Below are 23,721 nucleotides of genomic sequence, written 5' to 3'. Positions count from 1 at the left end.
GAAGAAAAATATAGCCCCCCCCCCCCTTCTCAGGTGGCTTTCCCCTTAGGCGAAAAAGTAAAAACCGCTTTGAGGCCCGGTCAAGCAGCCAATACAATTCCTGGCAATACAACCCAGGTGCCGGGGTAACTTTTAAGTGCGACACACCCCCCTTTTTGTCCTCCCTCCTTCCATCCTACATTCTTCCTTCCTCCCTCTTTCCCTCCCATCCTTCCCCTCCATAAAGGGGGATGGGGGTTTTTTTTTTTATACCCGATCCCAACACCTTTTTAATGTTTGTCCCCAGGCATCGTGATGGGAGGACCCCCCCCCTCCCCCCCCCACCCAAAAGACCACCCGCCCCCCCCCCCCCCATGTCTCTTCAGAGTCTAGCTCCGTCGTGCTGTCACTGGGGAGGCTGCGTGCTTCCCCGCATCTCTCCACAAAACCCAATACTCAGCCGGGGTTCCACTCCCGGAAACCCAAGGGGGCGGTCTCGAGGAAGTGCACCCTCCCACGTCACAGCGCCGCCACCCCACCCGAGAAAGAAGACTCATAGGGGCCGCCCCGCCCCTTCCCGGAACCCTGAGGAGCGAGAGCGACACCCCCTCCGCGTCCCGAGGGGCCAGGGGTCCTAGGGCCAGCCAGCCTGAGGGCAACAGAGGAGCCGGATTCTCAGAAGAGGGACCCAGGGCGACCGAGAGGTGAGTGGGCGTGGCCAGTCAGGGGAGGGCGGGGCGATGCTAGGGGACCGGCCCCCTTAAGGAAGAGCGGAGTTTCCCAGCTGGTGTGGCTCTGAAGGAGGCACAGTATTATTCAAAGAGGGCGTGGTTAGTGCAAAGAAAGGTTCTAAGGGGGCGGGGCTGGAATGAGTGGGCGGGGCGAAAGCCTAGGAGATTCCAGTTGGAGGCGGGGTCCGAAAGGGGCGGGGTCTTAAGGGCCAGGGCCTGGTGATTGGGCTAGGTTCTCACCTGGCCCGGTGGAAAGGGCCCGGAACCGTAGAACTTCAAACTTGAGTCCGGCCCCAGCCTCTTGGGAGCTCCGTGGGTCCCGACCCAGGTGAGTGAAGGGCCCCGGGCGGATCTAGGACCAGGGATTATTCGGGTGAGGAGTCCTCTCTTTTCCAGGTGGGGTCACCTGCACGCAGGGAGGATCTGGGTGTCTGTCCACGCGCGACGGCGGACATAGAATGGGTCGCCGAATGCCTGATTGGATCGCTGTGCATCATGCGTGTCCGTGTACCTGGGTGTGCTCCTCTAAACGTGTTTCCTTTGCAACACGGAGATCCTCACTGCTTCCACTGTTGCCTGACATCTTTTTAAACCACAACCCAGATGTGCCCCTCCCTCTCTTAAAACCATTCCGTAGTTCCTATTCCATCCCACTGAGCTGAAAATTTGAGGTCCACCAGTTCCTGCATTGTCTCACCCCAGCCGACCTCACTGGCTTAGCTCCACTTAGCTCCTTGTTCGTTGCATTCCAGCCACACCGGTCTCCTAAATAATATCAAATGTAAAAAGCGAGCTCCGTCTTCCCTCTGCATTTGCTGTACCCCTGCACCTGAACGGCTGTTTTTCCAAATCTTTGCAGAGCTATCTCCTTCCCTTTCCTGAAGTCTCAGCTCCAATGTCACCTTCTGGGAGAGACCTTCCTGACTACACTATTTAAAGTAGCCTGCCCCCTCCAGCCATCTTACCGCCTCTCTCTGTTTTAGCATTTCATTGATTACTCTTGGAATTTATTCTTATTTTGCTGTGTGTCTTGTTCACCAGACGGTCAAGGGTGAAGGCAGGTCTCTATCATCACTGTATTTCCAGGTCTAGAACAGCACAAAGTAAGTGCTCAGCCAATTGGTGATTGTTCAATGTCAAGCTTGCTCATCTGTGTCCATGTGTGTCCATGTGCTGGTGGCTGCTCCCTGTGATGTATACACATGTATATGGTCTATAGGCCATGAATACCCCCTCCCTCCTTTCCCCATGTTTGCCCCTACCTCACCTCCTCTCCTGATTCTGCCCCCTTCATCTCTCCCCTGCCCAAATATCCAGAAATTATTCCAGAAGACACAGGGCCGGAGGATGACTTAGCCTATGGCTGACCTCTGCCCACCTTGAGCTTTCCCCCAACTAACCAGAATTTTGTCAGTGACCCACCTCGATGCCCACTAAGGGGGACAGGAGACAGAAGAACCTGGAGTTGGGGGACTCTTAAGACAGAGGCTGGGCCTGGGCCAAGAGACAAACAGGAAGTGCACAGGTATCCAAGAGACACACCTGGTGTTCAGGTATGTGTCGCCTAGAGCCAGCTCTTGGCCCTGCTCCCCATTCCTAAAGTCACCTAGGGCTGGTCTGTGAACTTCCTGCCCTTTCCAGGCCCTCAGCCAGGTTGACTCGTGATGTAAGAATCCTGGTGCTGTTTTTCTGCAGAACCTGACCAGGCCACGAAGACCCTGTGGGGTGGAGAGAGTGACCCCTTGCTTCAACCTTACCCAGGGCAGGTTTTCACCACCAGAAACTAAGGCAGGTCTGCATGATAATCAAGGGAGTCCCAAAGTGTTTGAGCCCTAAATTTCACAATAATAATAATAATAATAATAACAATAAGATGTATCTGCTCCAAAATTGCATTTGCTGACATTTCAACATCCTTAAATGTGGTGTTACATTGGAAAGCCATGCATAGGTTAGATTTTCTTACATCCTACGCATCCTTTTGTCTGCACAAGGATTGCTTAGAAGCTATGAACATTAGTAAATTAAATTACCTCTGGCCTGGAATGTTCTTTCACCCTGAGAACCACAGGGCTTGTTCCCTCAAAATCATTCCAGTTGTACTGACTGAGACCTTCCCAGGCCACCCGATGGAAAATCTGAACTCTACCACTAGGATCTTGGCTCTCTCTGACCCATCTGCACACTCATCTAATATATATATATATATATATATATATGCTTTCAGAGAGGAAGGAAGAGGGAGAGAGGGATAGAAACATCAATGATGAGAGAGAATCATTAAACGGCTGCCTCTTGCATGCTCCCGACTGGAGGTAGAGCCTGCACCCTGGCATGTGCCCTGACCTAAAATTGGATCCTGACCTGTTTCTTAGGTTGATGCTCAACCACTGGGCCATGCCCGCTGGGCTATTTATTTTCTTAATCGCTCTCTCCCACACTAGACTGGCGATGGTCTCGTTTGTTTTGTTTACTGCTGGTTCTCTAGCACTTGGAACAGCGCTTGGCACACAGTGGGTTTGAGTAAATTAGTCCATTAAATTTCTATAACATGGATCATTATGTCATCTGCATTATATTTTAAATCAGTGAATAGTGCAAAAATCCCAGTGAATGCATGGCTGTTTCCACGAAATCACAGCCAATTCTAAATTAAAGTGACTCATAGCCTGATTTTATATATACCAGCTGTTGACCCTTGAACAACATGGGCTTAAACTGCACAGTCCACTTTTATGCAGATCATTTTCTTTTATTTATGCAGGTTATTTTCAATAAATTCTCTAAATGTATTTTCTCTTCCTTATGATTTTCTTAATAACATTTTCTGTATCCTACTTTATTGTGAGAAGATAGTATATAATACATATAACATACAAAATATGTGTAATTGACTATGTTATTAGTGAGACTTCTGGTCAGTCATAGGGGAAGTTATGTTTTGGGGAAGTTAAAAGTTATGTACAGATTTTCTACTGTGTAGGGGTCAGCGCTCCTAACCCCTGCATTGCTCAAGTGTCAACTGTAATCTGGCATATATCTATACCTATATCTATATCTATATCTATATCTATATCTATATCTATCTATATTGCTGGTATATATACATATATATATATAAATCTGACTATGATTAACTTGTTTAATTTAGAATATTATAGAATATTATATATATATGTAATATACATATATACACATATACAGAGAAAGAGAGAAAAATGCATTTTAAGGTTTGATAGGATATGGGCTGCTGTCTCCAAAACTAAGAGGAACACAAAAACAAATTAAAACAAAAACAAAAACTGTGCTCAATTCGGCAGCACATATACTAAAATTAGAATGATACAGAGAAGATTAGCATGGCCCCTGTGCAAGGATGACATGCAAATTCATGAAGTGTTCCATATTAAAAAATCCTATATAATAAATAGCTAATATGCAAATGGTTGTCACGCCCTCACGCTGGGGCAGGGGGACCTGAGGCCGTGTGCCCCACCCCGGTGCCAGGGCCAGGGGACCTGAAGCCATGCCCCCTGCCTGGCGGGGCTTGACGGGGGTGGGGCTGGCCAGGTCTGGGTCTTGTGCTATTGCAAGGTGTGCGCAGGTGGGCGGGGACTTGACTCTGGGTCCTGCGGCACGCCCCAGACTCTGACAGGAGGGAGATTTTCATATACATTTTACTAATTTTCTTTCATCTCTGACACTTCTATTATAGAGAAAGGTCAAATAGCAATATTAAAACATTTCCTCTAAGTCCCTTTTAATGTGCATGAATTTTGTGCACTGGGCCACTAGTAATAATAATAAAAAAAAATAAGAGGAGCATAGAAAGGCTGACTCAGCCACTCAGGAAGCAGAAATAATTATTCCCATTTTACAGGCGTGGAAGACTGAGGCCTATTGAAAGTGCAGAGCTCAGCTCCAACATTCATTGCCCCCAAAAGCTTCATGCAGGTGCCACAGAATGGAGAGGACTTTGTCAGCCAACCTTGGTACCACGGTCTCCTGTCCCGCCAGGTACTGCCTCCTGCAGGCCCTCAGCACCATGTGATGGGGAGCCTCTCCTGCCCATGACCTGCCGGAGACTCCTAGGCCCTAGATGTGGGATTTAGGATCAAGGGCTGTTGGAAGTGGTGGCTGGGGGACTGGGGATTATCTTGAAGCTTGGTTGGTGTGGCACATCACTCCTTATATTTAAATTATCACTTTATTTGGGATGGTGTTGAGGATGGTAATGGAGATTAAAGAAGGTCCTAGCTCCCTCAAAGCACCCCTTGGCTCTGCTTGTCTCCCTCTTTCTCTGGGTCCCAGGCACCTGTGGCCACCAGGGCCCCATCTTCCCCTCAATTCAAGGCTCCCTGCTCTCATCTTCAATTCAGGTGTCACTTTCAGGAGTCCTAGGACCTTGGGCATCCAAAAAAATTATGAAAGCCAGTATAGCTAGTGGTTAAAATCCCACACCCTAGAGTCAGACATCCTGGGATTAAATCCCAGCCCTACAACTTACATTCTGTGTGACCTAGTCTAAGGTATTTAACTTTTCTAGACCTCAGTTTGCCCATCTGTAAAATGGGGCTAATAGAACCTATTGTTTAACTTTGGTAAAGAATTAATTGAGTTCATGTCTTACACCTGAAGCAGCACCTGGCGTCCAGTAGGGCTACACATGTGTCCACTGCATATATTGTTCAGTCCCCAGCCCCTATCACCAGCTCTGCTTTGCCTCTCTGGTGTCAGAGCCCTCAGCCTCTGTTTGTTTTCACACTAGTCATGACAGCTTGGGATTTTTATACAGGATTTATGGGTCACACACTGGAAGAATCCAAATAATGGCTTATTTTGAAGTCACATTTGCAAAGCAAGCCAGTATATTCACTCAGATTAAAAGCAGTACCAGTCAATATCAGCTAGCAACTGTAACAAACCCTTCCCAGGTGTCACTGGCTAAACACAATACACAATTGGGGCTTGTTTATGTCACAGTCCAAGGTGGTTGAGGATGTGGAGCTCCAGAAAACAGTCAGGACCTTTCTATCTTGTGGCTCAGCCTTACCCCAGAGCTTTGGTGACATCAGCTGACAAATACAGGACAGAATCTGTAGGATTTAAAAATATTTTTTAAAATATTTTTTTATTGACTTTAGAGAGAGGAGAAGAGAGTGAGAGAGAGAGAGAAACATTGATGTTTCACATCCATGGGTTGCCTCCTGCACACCAGCACACTGGACAGGGAGTCCAACCTGAAAACTGGGTATGTGCCCTGAAGGGGAATCAAACCAGTGACTTTTTGTTACACTAGATGACACTCAACCAACTGAGCCACACTGGCCAGAACAGGACCGATAGGATTTTGCAGGAGGGTTTTTATGGGCCAAGTGTGGACAGTCCCCACTGTACTTCTACTCTCATCCCATTGATCAGATCTTGTCACATGATAGCTCTAAGTGCAAGGGAGCCTGGGAAATGTAGTCCAGAGGTGTGCCCATGAGAAAAGAGTAAATGGTTTGGTACAAAACTACCCAGTCTCTGGGATGGCTTTTTTGGGGGGTAGGGGTGTTGAGGTACCATGAACTATTGATCTGGGCTCATGCCTAAACCCCCTGCCCCCTGTTCTCCATCCCCAGAAGGCAGAGGCTCTTCTTCAGCGAGATGGCGACTTCTTGGTTCGTGCGTCTAGGACCTGTGGGGACCACCCTGTGATCTCCTGCCGCTGGCGGGGCTCTGCCCTACACTTTGAGGTGCTTCGTGTGGCCTTGCGTCCCCGGCCAGGCCGGCCCACAGCCCTCTTTCAGCTGGAGGATGAGCGTTTCCCGAGCCTGCCTGCCCTGATTCGCAGCTATGTGAATGGCCAGCGTCCACTGACCCAGGCTACAGGGGCTGTGGCCTCCAGGCCGGTGATACGGCAAGCTTTAGTGAGGAAACCCTTTTAGATAGACAGCCCGTCTCGGATAGAGCTACTCAGGTACTCACAGGCTCCCGACCTTCTTGCCTCGGCACTATTGACACTTGGGGGCAGATCATTCTTGGTTTGGGGGTGGGGGGGGGGGGGGGTGCTGTCCTATGCATTATAGGATGGTGAGAAGCATCCCTGGTCTCTATCGACTAGATGCCGGTAAAATCCTCCCGACCCCACTCCCTAGTTGTGACAAACAAAAAGTGTCTCCTGACGTTGCCAAGTCCCCTGGGGGTAGAGCACCCTGGTTGAGATCCAATGGTCCTGAGTGACAGCAGGTAGGGGTTTCGGGGTGTTGGTAGGGGTGGACCTGCTTAGGCTGGGACTTCACATCTACCCCATCTTTGTCCCCCAGGGCTAGGAAGTGGAGTGACAGTCAGCCTGCAGGTTTGGAACATGTGGGAAGGTCAAGAGAAGGCCACTCTGAACCAGGTGAGAGTCTGCCAGACAGCCCATGGCTCAGAAATTTCTTTGCCCCTCATCCCTTGAGTGATCTTGGGCAGGTGACTTAGTCTTTTGGGAAATGGGGACACTGATACTCTCAAAGTGGTTTAAAAAACACATAGGAACTTTGTAGGTGCTTAAAATGTGGTTTTACAATTATTCTAAGAAACGCTATGTCAGTGGTTCTCAACCTTCTGGCCCTTTAAATACAGTTCCTCATGTTGTGACCCAACCATAAAATTATTTTCATTGCTACTTCATAACTGTAATGTTGCTGCTGTTATGAATCATAATGTAAATATCTGATCTGTAGGATGGTCTTAGGCGACTCCTGTGAAAGGGTCGCTTGACCGCCAAAGGTGTCGAAACCCACAGGTTGAGAACCGCTGCCCTATGTGCTCTGACCATGGCTGACCTCCCTAATAACTCCTGCCATATGCCCTCACTCCAGTCACACAATCTTCCTTTCAGTTGCTAGAACATTTCAAATTTGTTCCTGCCTCAGGGCCTTTGCATTAATTATTCTTGCCCATTGCCCTCATCTTTTTCTGACTCCTTCTCACCCAACATGAGTTCTTCAAAACAGTTTACCCTAATCATCCTACCTAAAGGAGGTCTCCTCCTCCCTCCCATACCCAGTCTGCTTCGTCTGCCCTGTCCATCCCCCATCCCATTCAACATGAGCCCTCTCTGTGTACCAGGCACTGTATTAGGTGCTGAGATACATCGATGAATGAGAAAGACAAAGATTTCTGCCCTAGTGAAGCTAACATCCTGTTAGAGGAAGACAGACCAAGAACAACAAAATAAGTCAATTATATATGACTAGAGGCCCGATGCACAAAATTTGTGCACGGGAGGGGGGGGGTCCCCTCAGTCCAGCCTGCACCCTCTCCAATCCGGGACCCTTGGGGCAGTTGGGGGCAACCAGGCCGGCAGGGGAGGCAGTAAGGGGAGACCAGGCCAACAGGGAGGGGCAGTTGGGGGCAACCAGTTTGGTAGGGGGGCCAGTTAGGGGCAATTAGGCAGGCAGGCAGGCAGGGATCGGGCCTAAACCGACAGTCAGACATCCCTCTCACAATCCAGGACTGCTGGCTCCTAACTAGACCCCCTGCCAGCCTGATCACCCCTAACCGCCCCTGCCTGCCAATCTGATCGCCCCTAACTGCGCCCCTGCCGGCCTGGTTGCCCCCAACTGCCCCTCCCCACCGGCCTGGTCGCCCCTGTTCTCCCCCCACCAGCATGGTCGCCACTTACTGCCCCCCCCCTGCTGGCTTGGTTGCCCCAAACTGCCACCCCTGCTGGCCTGGTTGCCCCTCACTAACCCCTCTGCCGGCCTGGTCGCCCCACGCAGCCTGGTGTTCAGTCATTTGGTTGTCCCTCACTAACCCCCCAGCTGGCCTTGTCGCCCCACTCAGTCCTTTTGGTTGTTTTGGATGTGATGGCCCCTGGCTCTTTATATATATAGATTTGGGGTAAAAATTAAAAGTACAACAGAGTAGAGGAGACGTTAAGTAGTAGTCAGGAAAGGCCCCATGGAGAAAGATTTTGAGAACGTAAAGAAAGGAAAGATGTAGATAACTGGGGGCTGAGAGTGGCCTAGGGAGAAGGAATAGCAAGTGCAAAGGTCCTGGGGCCAGAACAAGAGTTTGAACTAACCATTCAACCAAAAGGAGGTGAGTATAGCTGGAGCAGTAGGAGAGAGGGGAGAGTCAGAGAGAGATCTGGGGCTTAGATTTTAAGAGCTTTTTGGGCTACTGTGAGGACTTTGGCTTGTATTCAGAGTGAGCTAGGAATTGTGGGAAGTTGTTAAGCCCCTATAACAAGGTCTATTGAAATGCTTTGTAAGTACAGAATCTCCCAGAAGTCTGGGTGCACTTTTAAGTTCTAATAACCTTGGAAGTCAACATGCCACACACTTAACCAAAGACATCATTTAAAGGTTTGGTAAATTACATTGCTTTGATGTTTATGTAGTTTTGTGAATTTTGATTAATATGTTTTTATTTTAATTTTGTAATGTCAGTGCTTTCCCATCTTCAGTCAGAGGGACAAAAACAAAGGATTCAAATTTAAAATGTGGTATTCAGAATTTGCAAAACTATTTAAGTGTCAAAGAAAGTTTATTTTCAAACCATTTGTGTGTAGCATTTATACTGGAGAAGTAGTTAAAGTTCAAAGCCACACCAAGATAGGTAGGGATGCCCTGGAATTGACTGAATGAGTGGATGAACCAGGACCCACCCAACTATCTTCTCTGTGTACCCCTGCACCCCCTCTTGTATGACCCCCAGGAGCCTCCACTGTGCCCACACTTGCCCTGTCTTGCATGGGTAGTGACCCTGTGTTGCTGAAGACCCCGGCTCCCCTGGGATCCATCGCTGACAGCCTCAGTGCCTCAGATGGGCAGCTTCATGCCAAGGCACCAACCAAGCCACCTCGAATGTCCTCACTGGTGCTGCCGGATGCCTCTGAACAACCCCCAACTTACTGTGAGCTGGTGCTCCGAGTGCCCAGTGCCCGGGGGACACCCCCTGGCCACCAGTGCCCAGAGCCAGAGGCCCCGTGGTGGGAGGCCCAGGAGGAGGAGGAGGAGGAGGAGGAGGAGGAGGAGGAGAGATGTTTCGCAAGACCACAGGCAGACATCTCTTTCTGCCACCCGAGCAAATCCTCTGGCCTTCTGGGCCCCCAGAATCGGCCCTTGGAGCCCAAAGTCCTGCATACTCTCCGCAGCCTGTTCCTGGAGCACCATCCTGGGAGCACTGCCCTCCACCTGCTACTGGCAGACTGCAAGGTGAATCACATACCAGATCCCTTCTCCCTAGGCTGGGGCGAGGTCCAACAGTACCTCACATCCATATACTCACTCTGTTCACTTGTCCTCCCCACGCCCCCCTCAACTCCCCTACTGCCAGGCTGCCGGCCTGCTGGGAGTGACCAAGGCTCAGCGGGATGCCATGGGGGTTGCCTCTGGCCTGGAGCTGCTCACACTTCCCCATGGCCATCGCTTGAGGTCAGAACTGCTGGAAAGGTGAGCCAGCCACCTGGAATTCCCACCATCTCCAAATCTCCCTACTCAGAGAGGGGGGTGGGCAATGCCACCTCCCGTCCTTCCTCACCCCCAGATACAAACCTCCCCACTGCCCCCAGACCCTTGCCCTCTGCCTCCACAGGCACGAGGTGCTGGTGCTGGCTGGTGCGCTGGCGGTGCTGGGCTGCACGGGGACGCTGGAGGAGCGCACAGCCGCCCTGAGGGGCCTGGTGGAACTGGCGCTGGCGCTACGGCCAGGGGCGGCGGGGGACCTGCCCGGACTGGCCGCTGTCATGGGCGTCCTGCTCATGCCCCAGGTGCATGGGGTGCAGGGATGGGGAGGAAGCCCGAGCGAGTGCAGGTGATGGGGAAGGGAAGGCATGCTCAAGATTTTTACCCCAGGTGTCCCGGCTGGAACAAACGTGGCGCCAGCTCCGAAGGAGCCACACGGAGGCTGCAGTGGCCTTCGAGCAGGAGCTGAAGCCGCTGATGCGGGCGCTGGATGAGGGCGCGGGTGAGTGGCAGCGTTTGGAGTTGCGCACCAATTCAAACTCAGAATCCTCACCCAGTCCTAGGGCAAGTCGCGGCTCCGGTCGTTAGCCCCGCCCCTTCGCCCTAGGCCCTGCCCCCTCCGCCCCAGGCCCTGCCTCCTTCGCCCCAGGCCCAACCTTCCGCATTAACTGGGCCTTGGATCCAATCCCCGGGCCCCGCCCTCACTGTGCCCTAGGCCCCGCCCCTTTACCATAAGCTCTGCCTTCTGCACCCTATGCACTGGGCTAGTCCCGGCCCCAGCCCTTAGGCCCCGCGCCTGCTTTATGACACGCCCTTGACTCAATCTAGCTCTGCTAGGCTCAAGTCTGCTGACCCAAGTCCTGCTGGTTACTTTAGTCCGAGGGTGCCTGGCCCAATGCCCCACCCTCTCCACCCTAGGCCCTGCCCCCTGTCCAAGGCCCACTCCAGACCCTTCTCCCCACAGGACCCTGCGACCCTGGCGAGGTGGCGCTGCCTCACGTGGCCCCCGCGGTGCGCCTGCTGGAAGGCGAGGAAGTCCCGGGGCCGCTAGATGAGAGTTGTGAGCAGTTGCTGCGCACCCTGCAGGGGGCGCGTCAAATGGCCCAGGACGCACCCAAATTCCGCAAGGCCGCGGCCCAGCGCCTGCAAGGTGAGTGCTCCCTCTGCGCTGGGCTGCCGGAGGGTCCTGGCCTTAGGAGCAACCCGCATGCTCTAACCTGGTGCCCCCAAACCGTGCCAGGGACCATAGTCTCCCGCCACGCCTCCCAAAATCTCACCCAAATTGGGACAGCTCCCCTCAGGGGCCCCCAAGCCAGCTCTGCAACCAGCAGTGATGACAGGAAGTGCCCTACACTCAAAGGGGGGGGGGGCCCGCCCCCCCAGTCACACCCACGAGTCCCACTCCCACCCATTCCAACTTCCAAGTTTGTCGCACAGGGTGGCCCACGACCCCAAATCTTGACCCTGGGGCGGCTCCATCTCCAGGCACAGCCTCTAGGTGGGGCCCCTAGCAGCTCAAACTAGAAAGAGTGTCATCCCCATGCACCCTGGCCGAGCTCACCTCCACCAATCAATCCCCTCAGCCACGCCTCCGGCCCCTCCCCCCCCCCCCCGCACCTTACCCCCAGAGCCCTTGCAGCCCCGCTCCCCACCAACCCCACCTAACTGTCCAGAGTACTTGGGGCAGAGTTCCTCCAGGGCCCTGCTGGGTCAAAGTCCCCAGGAGAAAAGGCAGATGTGAGGAGGGGCAATGTAGGTCCCTGGGCCCCGCCCCTAGCGCACCTGGCCCTTCCCCCAGGATTCCGGCCGAATCCCGACCTGCAGGAGGCCCTGACCACTAACTTCCTGCGGAGGCTGCTCTGGGGGAGCCGGGGTGAGGGGGCTCCGAGGGACAGTCGTCTGGAGAAGTTTCAGCAGGTCCTCAGTGCCCTGTCACTGCGCCTGGAGCCTGACTGCTGAGAGTGCAGACCCCCGTCTTCACACTGGCACATCCAGACTTCTGGTGACCCCAGCAGGACACCTAGGAAATCATCCCAGTTTGCTCACACAGCCAAACAGGGTGAGGACCCACGCCCTGGCTTGCAGAAGCGGGGGCAGGTTTGCAAGAGCCCACCCTGCCCCCTAAAAATATACAGGGATCCTGGGGTGAGGGGCAGGCCCCCCCTTCCCCCCAGGAGAAGACCCAGGCCTGTGGAGGCCCTGGCTGCCCTCTTCCGCCCCCACCCCCACACATATCTCACAAATGGTGAACGTGTAGCTTCTAATGATAAGAGAACTTGAAACTCTGTGAGAGGCCAGAGTTCAAATGCCTTTCAAAAAGTTGTGACTGCTAGCAGATTGCTTGGCTTCTTTGTGCCTGCCTTCAACATAAAAGTGAGCTGGAACTTTCTACGGGTTATTATGAGAATTAAAGCTCGGTATTTACAGGAGATAATGGGTGGAGAATGCTTGGCACACAGTAGGTGCTCAATAAATGCTACCCGTTCTCAGGAAGTTGCCGTGAACATGGGAGGGATGTTTGCCACCCTTCTCCCTACACTGGTCGCAGACAAGGGCCCAATTCTCAGGAACAGGGTGTGCCCAAATTCACCTTCCCTTCCTCATCCCCTGTGTGGCCTGTAAGGAGGGTGGCATTTGAATAGCCAACTCCAGTATCTACATCTCCTAATAAAGCATGGAATCCAAGAACTTTACCTATTTTTTTTATATATAAAACAAAATGGCCCTAGCCGAGTGGCAGGAAAAAGATTTAAAACATGAGTATGTACATCAATGGTAGAAGGCACAGCGGGTCCATCTGAGGTGAGGAGTAGGGTGGAGGTGGGGGGCAGCAGGTTACACAGGTCTCAGCTGAAGCCACGGGGGCAGAAATAAAGTGCGTAGGTCCTGGGGCCCCCTGTGGCCCAGAAGCAGCAGCCGACAGCCCCCCTCTTCCCACCTCTGGCAGGGTTCAATTGAGCGTGACTCGGAGGTAGGAGGTGGGCACGTAGCCTTCCCCTCCCTGTTTCCGCCTGACCCGAGTCCAGCCATCGCCTTTGTCCTCTTCCATGAGACTCAGGTCTTCACCCTCAGCCATGGATATGGTGCCCTCGCTGGACCCTGTCATGGGAGTGGTGGTGGGCTCAGCTCTGCTTTAGGGGCATTTAAACAGAACCTAGCCAGACGCCCCCCACCCCTGCCCAAGCAACTGATGCTCACCTTCAAAGTGGTAGATGGCCACACAGTGACCTATAGGGGATGCAGACTCCTCGAAATCCTCATCAAACTCTGTGTAGATGGGGGTGTCCTGGCCTTCCTCCAAGGGGGGCTCTTCAGAGCTGGTAGGGGAGAGGAAAGCAGGTGAAGACAGGCCCCCCCCATGTCCCGGGGGAGGCAGACCCACCGTGGTCACCCCACTCACCTCTCCTTGTTCTCCTGTGATCCACTGTTACTGCTGCTGCTGCTGTCGGGTGGGGCGCTGGCTGGGGGGTCCGGAGGCCGGGTGTGCCGGCTCAGGCTGTCTCCCCGGTTGCTCAGCACCCGGCTCTCAGCTTCCGCCAGCCAAGCCTGAGAGGAGAGGACCATGTGGTCAGTTCCAGGGCAGGGCTGCGGGGTCAGCCCACTCTGGGCTCAGATGTTTCCTGAGATCACCCATGCACACCCAAAGCTGTGATGAGAAACAGCTGGAGCCTCCCCACAACACTGCCCCCCAAGCAGTGACTAAGCCCGGCTGGCCGGCCCCCGCCCCTCCCCAGGGTCTTCCCTGACCTCATACTTCTGCACTTCCAATTTCAGCCGTTCAATGTTGTTCAGGGTTTCTGCAATCTGGGGCTCCAAGCTAGTGGGGTCCCCCATCTGGGGTGTCTTCTCATACACATCCTTCATTTTCTTCAGGGCTTCCCTGGGACCAGACAGACAGATGAGAAAGAACAGACCCATGTAATTTAACAAGCAAAAAATAGGGGTTTTGCCCTGGCCAGTGTGGCTCAGTGGGTTGAAGGTCATCCCATGCACCAAGAGGTCCCTGGTTCAATTCCCAGTCAGGGCACATGCCCGGGTTTGGGGCTCGATCCTGGGGACCATGCAGGAGGCAGCCAATGTTTCTCTCTCTCCCTCTCTCTCTCTCCCTTTCTCTCTCTATGAATCAATAAAAAAATTTAAAGCTCACATACTAGTGCTTCACTGACTGGGCTTGAATTCCAGTCTGGGCATTTCCTAGTTGTCGGTTTGGGTTGTTACTGAATCTGCCTCACTATGCTAACCTCGAAAATGAGGATAATGATACGTACGTGGGAATGGTTGTGAAGATGAGAACACTGCCTTTATTTATTCAGATACACAAAGTACCGCATAGCAGGCACCGTGCTAAGCAAGACAGTCAGGACCCTGCCTCTGCTCACACACAGTCTCTCAGGAAAACTTGGGCACTCCAGCGAATCCATGTTTGGAATAGTGCATGGCATACAGTAAGTGCTCTATAAATGCCAGGTGTTGTTATTATCATCAGTCCTTGGTCCCTAGTTCCCCATGACTATAAAGCAGTAATAGTTATATGAGCATAGACTTCTGGAAAATGTCAAACCTGGGTTCAACTGCTTTCCAGTCTAAATAGTAGCCATGTTACAGATGCAGAAACTGAGGCACAGAGAGACAAAACAGCTGGAATTCAAGGCCAGTCTTCCTTGACCCCAGAGCATGCACCTTTAGCTCTATATCATAAAAACTCGGGAAATTCAATGTTCCTAATGGAACTTTACACCGATAAAAGCTGTTTTGTACAAGATTGGCAAAATATAATTTGTCTGTCTGTCTCCAAGTGGCAAACGTCATTTCTATTATGTAAGAGGAACTGGAAAGAGAACCTTGCTGTCTGGAAAGAATGAGTAAAAATTTCTTTAATCTGGCAGACTTTTTATTGTTAATATTTCAAGTGTTTGAGTTAGTAAATAGATAACCATATGTTGTTGTTGTTTTAGCCAATCAATGTGGTGAATGAGATGGATTTTTTTTTTCTTTCTGTTTTGGAGACTGTAGTTAAAACTCTTTTCTTTTTTAAATCTTTATTGTTGAAAGTATTACCTATGTCCCCCTTTTCCCCCCATTGACTTCCTCCAGCCCGCTCCTACCCCCTACCCCAGGCCTTCACCACCCTATTGTCTGTGTCCATGGGTTATGCATATATGCATACAAGTTATGTGGTTGATCTCTTCCCACCCACCCACCCTCCCCCACCTTCCCTCTGCGATTCACAGTCTATTCCACGCTTCTATGTCTCTGGATCTATTGTATTACTGGGGCAACATCCAACTGTCTCATGATTTTTTTAAGTCTTAAAAAAAAAAGTTTTTCCAGTTCCCTGTGCTTGGCAGTGGCAGCGGTTGATGTGAAAGCCTGGTGCCAGCGTGAGGCAGGGCAGAGCGCAGAACCAAGATGGCAGCATAGGTGAACACCGGTACTCACCACCTCCCACAACCACATCAAAATTACAACTAAAATACAGAAAGACCATCATTCAGAACTGCCTGAAATCTGGCGGAATGGAAGTCCTGCAACTAGAGAAGTAAAGAATAAAGTGCACTGAGACTGGTAGGAGGGGCAGAGGCGCTGAATGGGCTGGTCCGACACCCACGTGTGGCGTTTCTTTAATCGGGAGGGAGATCTCCAAGGCCTCCTGTGAGAAGCAGAGGATCCCAGCCCCACACCAGACCCCCAGTCCAGGGTTCCAGAACTGGGATGAGAAGTCCCCATAACTTCCAGCTATAAAAACCAGCAGGGATTGTGGCTAAGTGACATGGAGGCTGCTGGAGTCCCAGGTGTTCCTCTTAAAGGGCCTGCAACCGAGCTTACACAGTCACAAGTCCTCTGAGCTCCAGCACTGGGCTGCGGCTTTGGGAAAATCCAGTGACATAAGGGGAGGAACTGGACTGTCTGGCAATGGGCAGGAACTCAGGGGTGGCTTTCTCCCAACAGAGGTGCTTACAGGGGTCATTGTTCCTGTGCTGGGACCTGCCCCATCGTAGGGCTGACTGGCAGCCATATCTGAGTTTCCATCAGTGTGGCCCACACTGTTCCACTGGTCACTCTGCCCTGGTGATTTCCTGAGACCTTCCCCCATCCAATTTGCAGACCCACCAAAGCTGTTTGCAGCTGCTTTTCCATTTGAATGGCCTGTCCTGGCTCAGGCTTCAGACTTTGCTAAAAATCTCTTAAACAAGCAGTAGCTGGAGGCAGTGTACCCCAAACGTATCAATAAAAGGCCCAACACCCAGCACTAGCACCAGCCTGCCTTGCCTCACTGCTGGGCCTGGCCTGGGCACTTCCTAGCCCAATACAAATAGCGGTCATCTCCAGATCTCTCTGTAGCTCCTGCCGGGTGGCACCAGGCAGTGGCTGACTTTGCACCTCCCAGGAGGCCCCAGAGTCAGTGACCCAGTAGACAGCTTCAGACCATAGCAGATTACAACTCTACACATCCACAAGTGACCCCCTCAAGGGGAAGACGCAGTGAGCACCAAAGCCCCACTGAAGCAAGTCTTGCTCCATTCAGGTGTCTCCAGCATGGCATTCTTCCATTGTAGATGCAGCTGGTCCTCACAGCCAATTGGCCTGGAGGCCAATTCCTCCCAGTGAGGACAATTCCTCCCAGGGATGCCAATCAAGGCTCAACTACAAGACTGTGCACACAGCCCACATAGGGTTGCACCAGAGTGCCCAGCTCAGGTGACTGGGGACGCTGAATCACTGGGCCCTATAGGACCTATTATAAAAGGCCACTCTACCAATTTCAGGAGACATAACAGTTCTACATACTACATAGAAACCAACACAGGGAAGCAGCCAAAATGCAGAGACAAAGGAACATGTTACAAATAAAAGAAATGGAAGCAAGCAAGCTACTGGATACAGAGTTCAAACTGTTTTGGACTCTGGGATCTTAATGAGAGCTGCAAGGGACTTAATGAGAGCTTCAAGGGACTTAGTAGACTTTCAAGGATCTTAAGGAGAATGTCAAAGACATAAAAAAAGACCAGTCGGAAATTAAGCATATACTAACTAAAATAAAGAATAATTTAAAGGGAGCCCTAGCTGGTTTTGCTCAAAGGATAGAGCATCGGCTTGTGCACTGAAGGGTCCCAGGTTCAATTCCAGTCAAGGGCACATGCCTGGGTTGTGGGCTCGATCCCAAGTAGGGGGTGTACAGGAGGCAGCCAATCAATGATTCTCTCTCATCAATGATGTTTCTATTTCTCTCTCCCTCTCCCTTTCTCTCTGAAATCAATAAAAATATATATTTTTAAAAAGAATAATATACAGGGCTTCAACAGTAGATTAGAGGATTCTGAGAATCAAATCAAGGATTTGGAATATGAGGAAGCAAAAACCACCCAATCAGAACAGCAGAAAGAAAAAAGAATCCAAAGTTATGAAGATAGTATAAAAAGCCTCTGAGACAACTTCAAGTGTATCAACATTCACATTATGGTGGTGCCAGAAGGAGAAGAGAGAAAGCAAGATATTAAAAACCTATTTGAAGAAATAATGACAGAAAACACCCCCTACCGGGTGAAAGAAATAAACTTACAAGTCCAGGAAGCAGAGAGTCCCAAACAAGAGGAACCAAAAGAGGCCCACACCAAGACACATCATAATTAAAATGCCAAATGTTAAAGACAAAGAGATAATCTTAAAAGCAGCAAGAGGAGCAGTGAGTTACCTACAAGGGAGTGCCCATATGGCCGTCAGATGATTTCTCCACAGAAATTTTGCAGGCCAGAAGGGAGTGGCAAGAAATACTCAAAGTGATGAAAAGCAAGGACCTACAACCAAGATTACTCTACCCAGCAAAGCTATCACTTAGAATTGAAGGTCAGATAAAGAGCTTCTCAGACAAGAAAAAGCTAAAGGAGTTCATCACCACCAAACCAGTATTACATGAAATGTTGAAGGGTATTCTTTAAGAAGAGGAGGAGAAGAAAGAAGAAGAAAGAAGAAGAAGAAGAAAGAAGAAGAAGAAGAAGAGGAAGAAGAAGAAGAAGAAGAAGAAGAAGAAGAAGAAGAAGAAGAAGAAGAAGAAGAAGAAGAAGAAGAAGAAGAAGGAGGAGAAAGAAGAAAGAAGAAGGAGGAGGAGGAGGAGGAGAAGAAATAATGAACAATAAAATGACAATAAATACATATCTATCAACAATTTAATCTAAAAATCAAACAAGAAATCTAATGCACAAAATAGACTAATGAATAAAATAGAATCAGTGGCATGGAAATATGGGACTGACGAATCTTAGAGGGAAGGGGGGTGGGGAGGAGTAGAAAAAGATTATCCAAAGATCTTATATGCATATATGCATTACCTATGGACACAGACAATAGAGTGGTGAAGGCCTGGGGCTGGGTGGGAACTGGGTGGAGGAGGGCAATGGGGAGAAAAAAGAGGGGCATTTGCAATACTCTCAACAATAAAGATTTTCTAAAAAATGTTTTATTATGATAAAATATACAGAACATAAAAATTCCCATTTGAACACTTTTTGGTTCATTTCTGCCAAATGTACAGTTCCATGGCATAAAGTACATTCACAGTGTTGTGCAACCATGACCATTGTCTTTGCTTGGTTAGGATTTTGCATCTAAGATCATAAGTGAAGTAAAATGAGCCCATACTTCTATTTTTTTGAATTCTTGCTAAGTGATTTTAAAATAGAGATTACACCAGACTCCACAATGTGCTGGTGGCATTCACTCCTGTCTGTGCTGGAATGAGCTGTATAAGATGGGAAGGAACTGTTTCTGATGAGCGGGGTAAGAATCACCTGTATATCCATCAGAGATTGGGGCTTGTTGGGAGGTTTGAGTGCCATTTCAATGTACAGATGATGGTGCAGAAACCATACCCATTCAGCAGAAACCATACTTGGAATTTTGACCTTTTCTAGGGCCAGTGATATGCCCTGTGATACTCTGTCGTGACGCTGGCCGCAGCAGAGAGCCAGAGCTGCCAGTCAGCCAGTCATGAGGTAAACAACCGGCACTATGCACTGTGGTACTAAATGCATTTGACTTGGTGTTTTCAGTTCATGATGTGTTCATTGGATGCAACCGCATGATAAGTTGAGGAACATCTGTAAGTCTGTACTATTTTGTTGTTGCTGATAATCCTCACCCGAGGATATTTTTCCATTGATTTTTAGGGAGAGTGGAAGAGAGAGGCAAAGACAGAGAAACACGGATGTGAGAGAAACACATGGACTGGTTGCCTCCTGCAGGAGCCCTGACCAAGGCCGGGCTGGGGAGGAGAGGTACATGCCCTTTACCAGAATCGAACCCAGGACCCTTTGGTCCGCAGGCCGAGGCTCTATCCACTGAGCCAAACCGGCTAGGGCTGTCTTCACTGTTTTACTTTCCCCTCTGCCTGCCTCCCTCTCCCTTACCTCTGGTCAATCTCTTTCTGTAGTTCACGGTTACGCTCCTCCAGCTGCTGCTGAAGCCGCTTTCTCTGCTGCTCTGGGGGCAAGTGGCTAAAATCCTCAGTGACCACTGTCTGCAGGTGGAAAGAGAGCTGATTTGGGATTGTGGAGTGTGAACTTCCAGGCCCTAAGACACTCATAAGACACACCAGGTCCACCTTCCCCCCCACCCAATGTTCCTGGGGCAAGGCCATGCACTGAGCAAAGCAGGGCCGAGTCACGCAATGGGAGGAGTGGGTCCAGCCTGCAGCAGGAAGCGAGCCCAGGGTCCCCGCCTCCCGGCCGCTGGGCAGGCTGGGGGCGCCCTCCTCCTCTCCTGGAGGCCTCACTTACCCCACGGCTGCCTCGAAAGCTGCGGAAGGATGCTAGCCGCGGTTTGACTGACTTACTGAGCTCACTCAGTATGGCCAAGGGGTCGAGGCCGGAGCGGGGGGATGGGGGTCCATTAGGCAATGCCGAGGGTAGGGGGCCCCCCAGGGGGGAGAGGGATTGGGGATGCGGCTACCGGTGGGGACCGTGGAGGAGGTGTGTGGTGGGGTCGGGTGAGGTGGGGGGGCGTGTAGAATATAGAGAACGAGTACAATATGGACCGATGGAGGGATGCAATGAAGGAAAAAACGAAATGGAAAAAAGAAGAAAAAAAAACGGTAAGAAAACCACAACTCAAGATGCACAATCACACACAGAAAATGCATGCAAAGAACAACACAAAAATCTGGGAGGTGGCAGGGGGGGCATTAGACTGTGAGCCAGAAGGCCAGACCCCTCCTTCCCCCAATGTCTTCCACAGCCCCTGCATCCTATGCCCAGGACCTAGAATGGGGTCTGAGGGCGCAGGGAAGCCCATGTGTCTGCTCCCCACCCCCAGCTTTCTGGCTTTCTGGGCTCACAGTCCACAACATGGAGGAGGTGCATGCAGAAATCAAGGTCTCATACAGGTATGGGGCCACAGGAGTCAAGGGCAAGCTCAGAGAAGGGTCAAAGGCGTGAAATATCAGAGGGTTACAGGTGGGGTTCCGCTGGGTAGGGGGAACACAATTTATACATTGAAGTGGGGTATCAAGGGCCAAAGGTATAAACTAGGGAGATGGCAGTTGTAGCAGCTATAAACCAGGAGTGTCCAAGTATGGACTTGACATTGAAAAGCAAAAATCCCAAGAAAAAAACCATCCTGAAGGTCAGGACCCAGCCCCATGGGTGGGATGGAAAGAGACCAGGGGGAGTCCCCACGGCCAGCATCCGAGCCCTCACCCAGCCCTAAATCCCACAAGCAGGTCTCCTCCTAGCATCCCGAGAAGCAGCAGACACACACCACAGCCACCCACCCTCCCTTCCTGGCCCCCTGTCGGCCTCAGGGGACTTGCAGGCCAATCACCGCTTTCCCTCTAGCCTGGGCTGGCAGCCAAGAGGAAAATTCCTGCCCAGGACTCAGCGTTCCAACGGCTGGGGCTGACTCAGTGCCCCCCCACACACCGCTGTCCCCACTCACTCACACCCCCTCCCCAAGAGCCCTGGCCCCCACCTTGTTCTTTTTGCCAAAGGGCCAGCGTTTGGCACGGCTACGACCTGGGCCTCGCAGCTCAGGCCGGCCATCAGAGGGGGTGCCCAGGCTGCTGTCCGAGTGCGTTCTGTTCATGGGCTGGCTGAAGTCTTCGAATTCCACGTCGCCCGGGCGGGCAAAGCCTGACTTGTTCAGCTCAATTAGGACCTGGGAGTCCTGCAGGGAGGACATGGGGAGGGGGAAGGGCAGTCGGAAGTCAGACCAGGTGCCTAACTTCAGGGTCCACCTGCCCACCCCACAACCCACTGGCACAGGACCAGGCACGCACATTCTTGCTGTCCACAGCAGCCGCAGCCACCTTCATGCCCTCCAAACACTTGGTGATGATCGGAAGCACCTGCAGCTCCGCCTCTGACAGCAGCCCGTACCCAGCCCCCAAGTGGGTGGCCCGGCGCTCATCCATGTCCTGTAGCTTCTACAGGGACAAGGCAGGGGTGCTAATGGAGGGGCCGGAGCACAGATCCTTCCCACCCAAGGTGGTCAAGGGAGAGACAAGGGGCCAGGTTGGTTTCAGAGGGGACTTTAAGGACCCCTCCCCACCCCCACCCCCGCCCAGGGAGTCAAGAAAGGCTTCTCAAAGGAGGTAGCAATGGAACCAGGGCTTTGAAGGAAAAGCAGACCCAGCACAGATATTGCCAATCCCAGGATTAGGGCAAAAGAGTGGAATATAAGGCTGAACCAGGAGAGGGAAAATTCAAGATGTTTCAGAGGGGGTGTTAGAGCTGGGGCTTAGAAAAACGAACAGGATGTTCAAGAGACAAGGAAGACATCCCTAGCAGAAGGAATGCGTGAGTGAGTGACAGCAGAGCTCACTATTACTATTTGTTTCTAAAAACTCTTTCAATTTAGAGATTAGGACATTGCAGCTGGGGTTTTGACAAATGTGTAGGAGATGGTTAACAGTGGGTTTTTTGGGGGGGAGGGAAGGTGGGGCTTGGAACACTTACATCAAATATCTGAGGCATCTGGGAAAAATAGAAGTGGGCCTGGTCTCGGTTGAAACGCTGTAGTTGGGCTGCGTACTCATTTTTGCTTTCTTCTGCCATATGACTCCGAAGATGGGCTTGTTGCTTGGCCTGAGGAATATCAAGGTGGGGGGGTCAGTCACTGGCAGGTTCTGACCCCATCCCACCCCAACCTCTAAGCCTGCCCCAGACCCCACAAGCACCTTCTCCACGTCAGCCTTGGTGGCGTTGATATCCTGGTCTAGCCGCTCTGCGGTCTGGGCTGCCTTCTCAGCCTCCCGGCAGTCCCGCTCAAATTTACGCTTACTCTGTGTGGTGGACAGAACCAGAATGAAGGAGCTGCCATCCCCGATGGCAAGGGGGTATGGGAAGCCAAGATTCCAGCAGTCTGGTGGGATTTCCCCCTGCATATGGGGGGATCCGGGCTTTCTCTACCCTTCGGGGGGGGGGGGGGGGGGGGGGGAAGAGGGGAGAAAGGGGAGAGGTTCTAGCCAGACAAAAGACTCTGTGGGTCAGCAACCCTCACCCTGCTCCCTGGGACCAGAGCCACCGTCCACACCCACAAACTCACATTCTCCAGCTGTTTGAAGCCACTTTCCAGCTGCTGCTGGGCCCGGCGTCCTTCTTGGAAGTGCTGTGGGAAGAAGAGGGACAGGCTCACCCGGGTCACGGCAGGGCCCTCAGGAAGACCCAGGGAGGAGGCCACTCACCATCTTTCTCTCCTGCTTCATCTCTTGCGAGTATTTGGCCAGCTCAAGACACACGTGGACGCTGAGGTTCTCAGCCACCAGCTCCCGCTGGCCCGCAAAGTCATTTACTTCCTGGAGAATCTGCACAAAGGACTGCTGCTGGCTGAACCTCCGGGGAGAGAGGGGGCAGCGAGCCAGAGGTCAGACCCCTGGACCCAACTCCACGTGAGAAAGGGGAAGACCCGAGACATTCACTCCTGAAGCAGTGACAAATTCTGGCCCATGTCCCCTACCCCTACCCCTTGCTTGAGTGAGATGCATTTCGGGACTCGGAATATTTTGGGTTTTAGAAAGGAGATACAATGCTTGTACCATCTTTTATCTATCATCCCAGTGGGGTCAGGGACAACATCCTGTAACCAAACACTAGAAGTATTTTTGCAGAAAGAAGTATTAATAGTCATACTAAGTGGGATAAAAACCAAGCCCATAATGAACCCGATCCACATCAAGTGAGTTCAGATCAGAGGTGGCCTCCAAATAATTTACCAGAAAAACTTTTTGATTTCTCGAACCTTTTGGGTTCTGAACAAGAGACCCGTATGGGCTGGATACTGTTTTAACACATTCCTTTAGTTAATCTTCATGTGAGCCCCCCACAAGGTCATGGTCATCATGCCCATTTCACAGGTGAAGAAAACCGAGGCACAAAACTTAAGTCACTTGCTCAGAGTCACTCACTTAGTAACTGCTGGAGCCTCCCCCATTTAATAGATAGAGGAAAATGGAAGCAGAGAATTTGAGTCAACTGCCCAAAGCAGTTTGGCTAGAAAGTAGTGGATTTAGGATTGCAATCCTGGTACTCTGGAGCCTGTACCTATGCATTTTTTTTTTTAATTGGTTTAGAGAGAGAGAG

The 23,721-nt window shown here is 51.4% G+C and overlaps 2 protein-coding genes and 1 non-coding gene across 3 annotated transcripts; 2 read left to right on the top strand and 1 right to left on the bottom strand.

Annotated features, from left to right (window-relative positions):
* The first annotated feature begins 907 nt into the window (after positions 1-907).
* Positions 908-12,835, top strand: SH2D3A (SH2 domain containing 3A). The gene is given in 13 exon segments (XM_023746857.1): positions 908-1,038; positions 1,752-1,813; positions 2,028-2,263; positions 2,406-2,498; positions 4,591-4,727; positions 6,335-6,672; positions 7,019-7,095; positions 9,402-9,901; positions 10,023-10,138; positions 10,281-10,455; positions 10,541-10,652; positions 11,115-11,300; positions 11,949-12,835. Coding segments are annotated over 9 exon segments (1,734 nt in total). The 5' UTR covers positions 908-1,038; positions 1,752-1,813; positions 2,028-2,263; positions 2,406-2,498; positions 4,591-4,658; the 3' UTR covers positions 12,110-12,835.
* On the top strand, positions 4,015-4,121 carry LOC111823923. The gene has a single exon (XR_002827033.1). It is a non-coding gene; the product is annotated as a U6 spliceosomal RNA (small nuclear RNA).
* A 9-nt stretch (positions 12,836-12,844) lies between the features above and the next one.
* TRIP10 (thyroid hormone receptor interactor 10) lies at positions 12,845-22,991 on the bottom strand (the record flags this gene model as incomplete). Its single annotated transcript, XM_014448028.2, has 12 exons — positions 12,845-13,249; positions 13,349-13,467; positions 13,551-13,696; positions 13,898-14,030; positions 19,555-19,664; positions 19,924-20,091; positions 21,113-21,307; positions 21,420-21,566; positions 22,099-22,227; positions 22,320-22,424; positions 22,688-22,750; positions 22,827-22,991. Coding segments are annotated over 12 exons (1,629 nt in total), but the record flags the coding sequence as incomplete, so codon positions are not given.
* Positions 22,992-23,721: the final 730 nt, after the last annotated feature.

Source organism: Myotis lucifugus, unplaced genomic scaffold, assembly GCF_000147115.1.
Source record: "Myotis lucifugus unplaced genomic scaffold, Myoluc2.0 scaffold_743, whole genome shotgun sequence".
Classification (NCBI taxonomy): Eukaryota; Metazoa; Chordata; class Mammalia; order Chiroptera; family Vespertilionidae; genus Myotis; species Myotis lucifugus.
The sequence above is the reverse complement of the archived record's forward strand: the minus strand, read 5'-3'. Positions and strand labels throughout refer to the sequence as shown.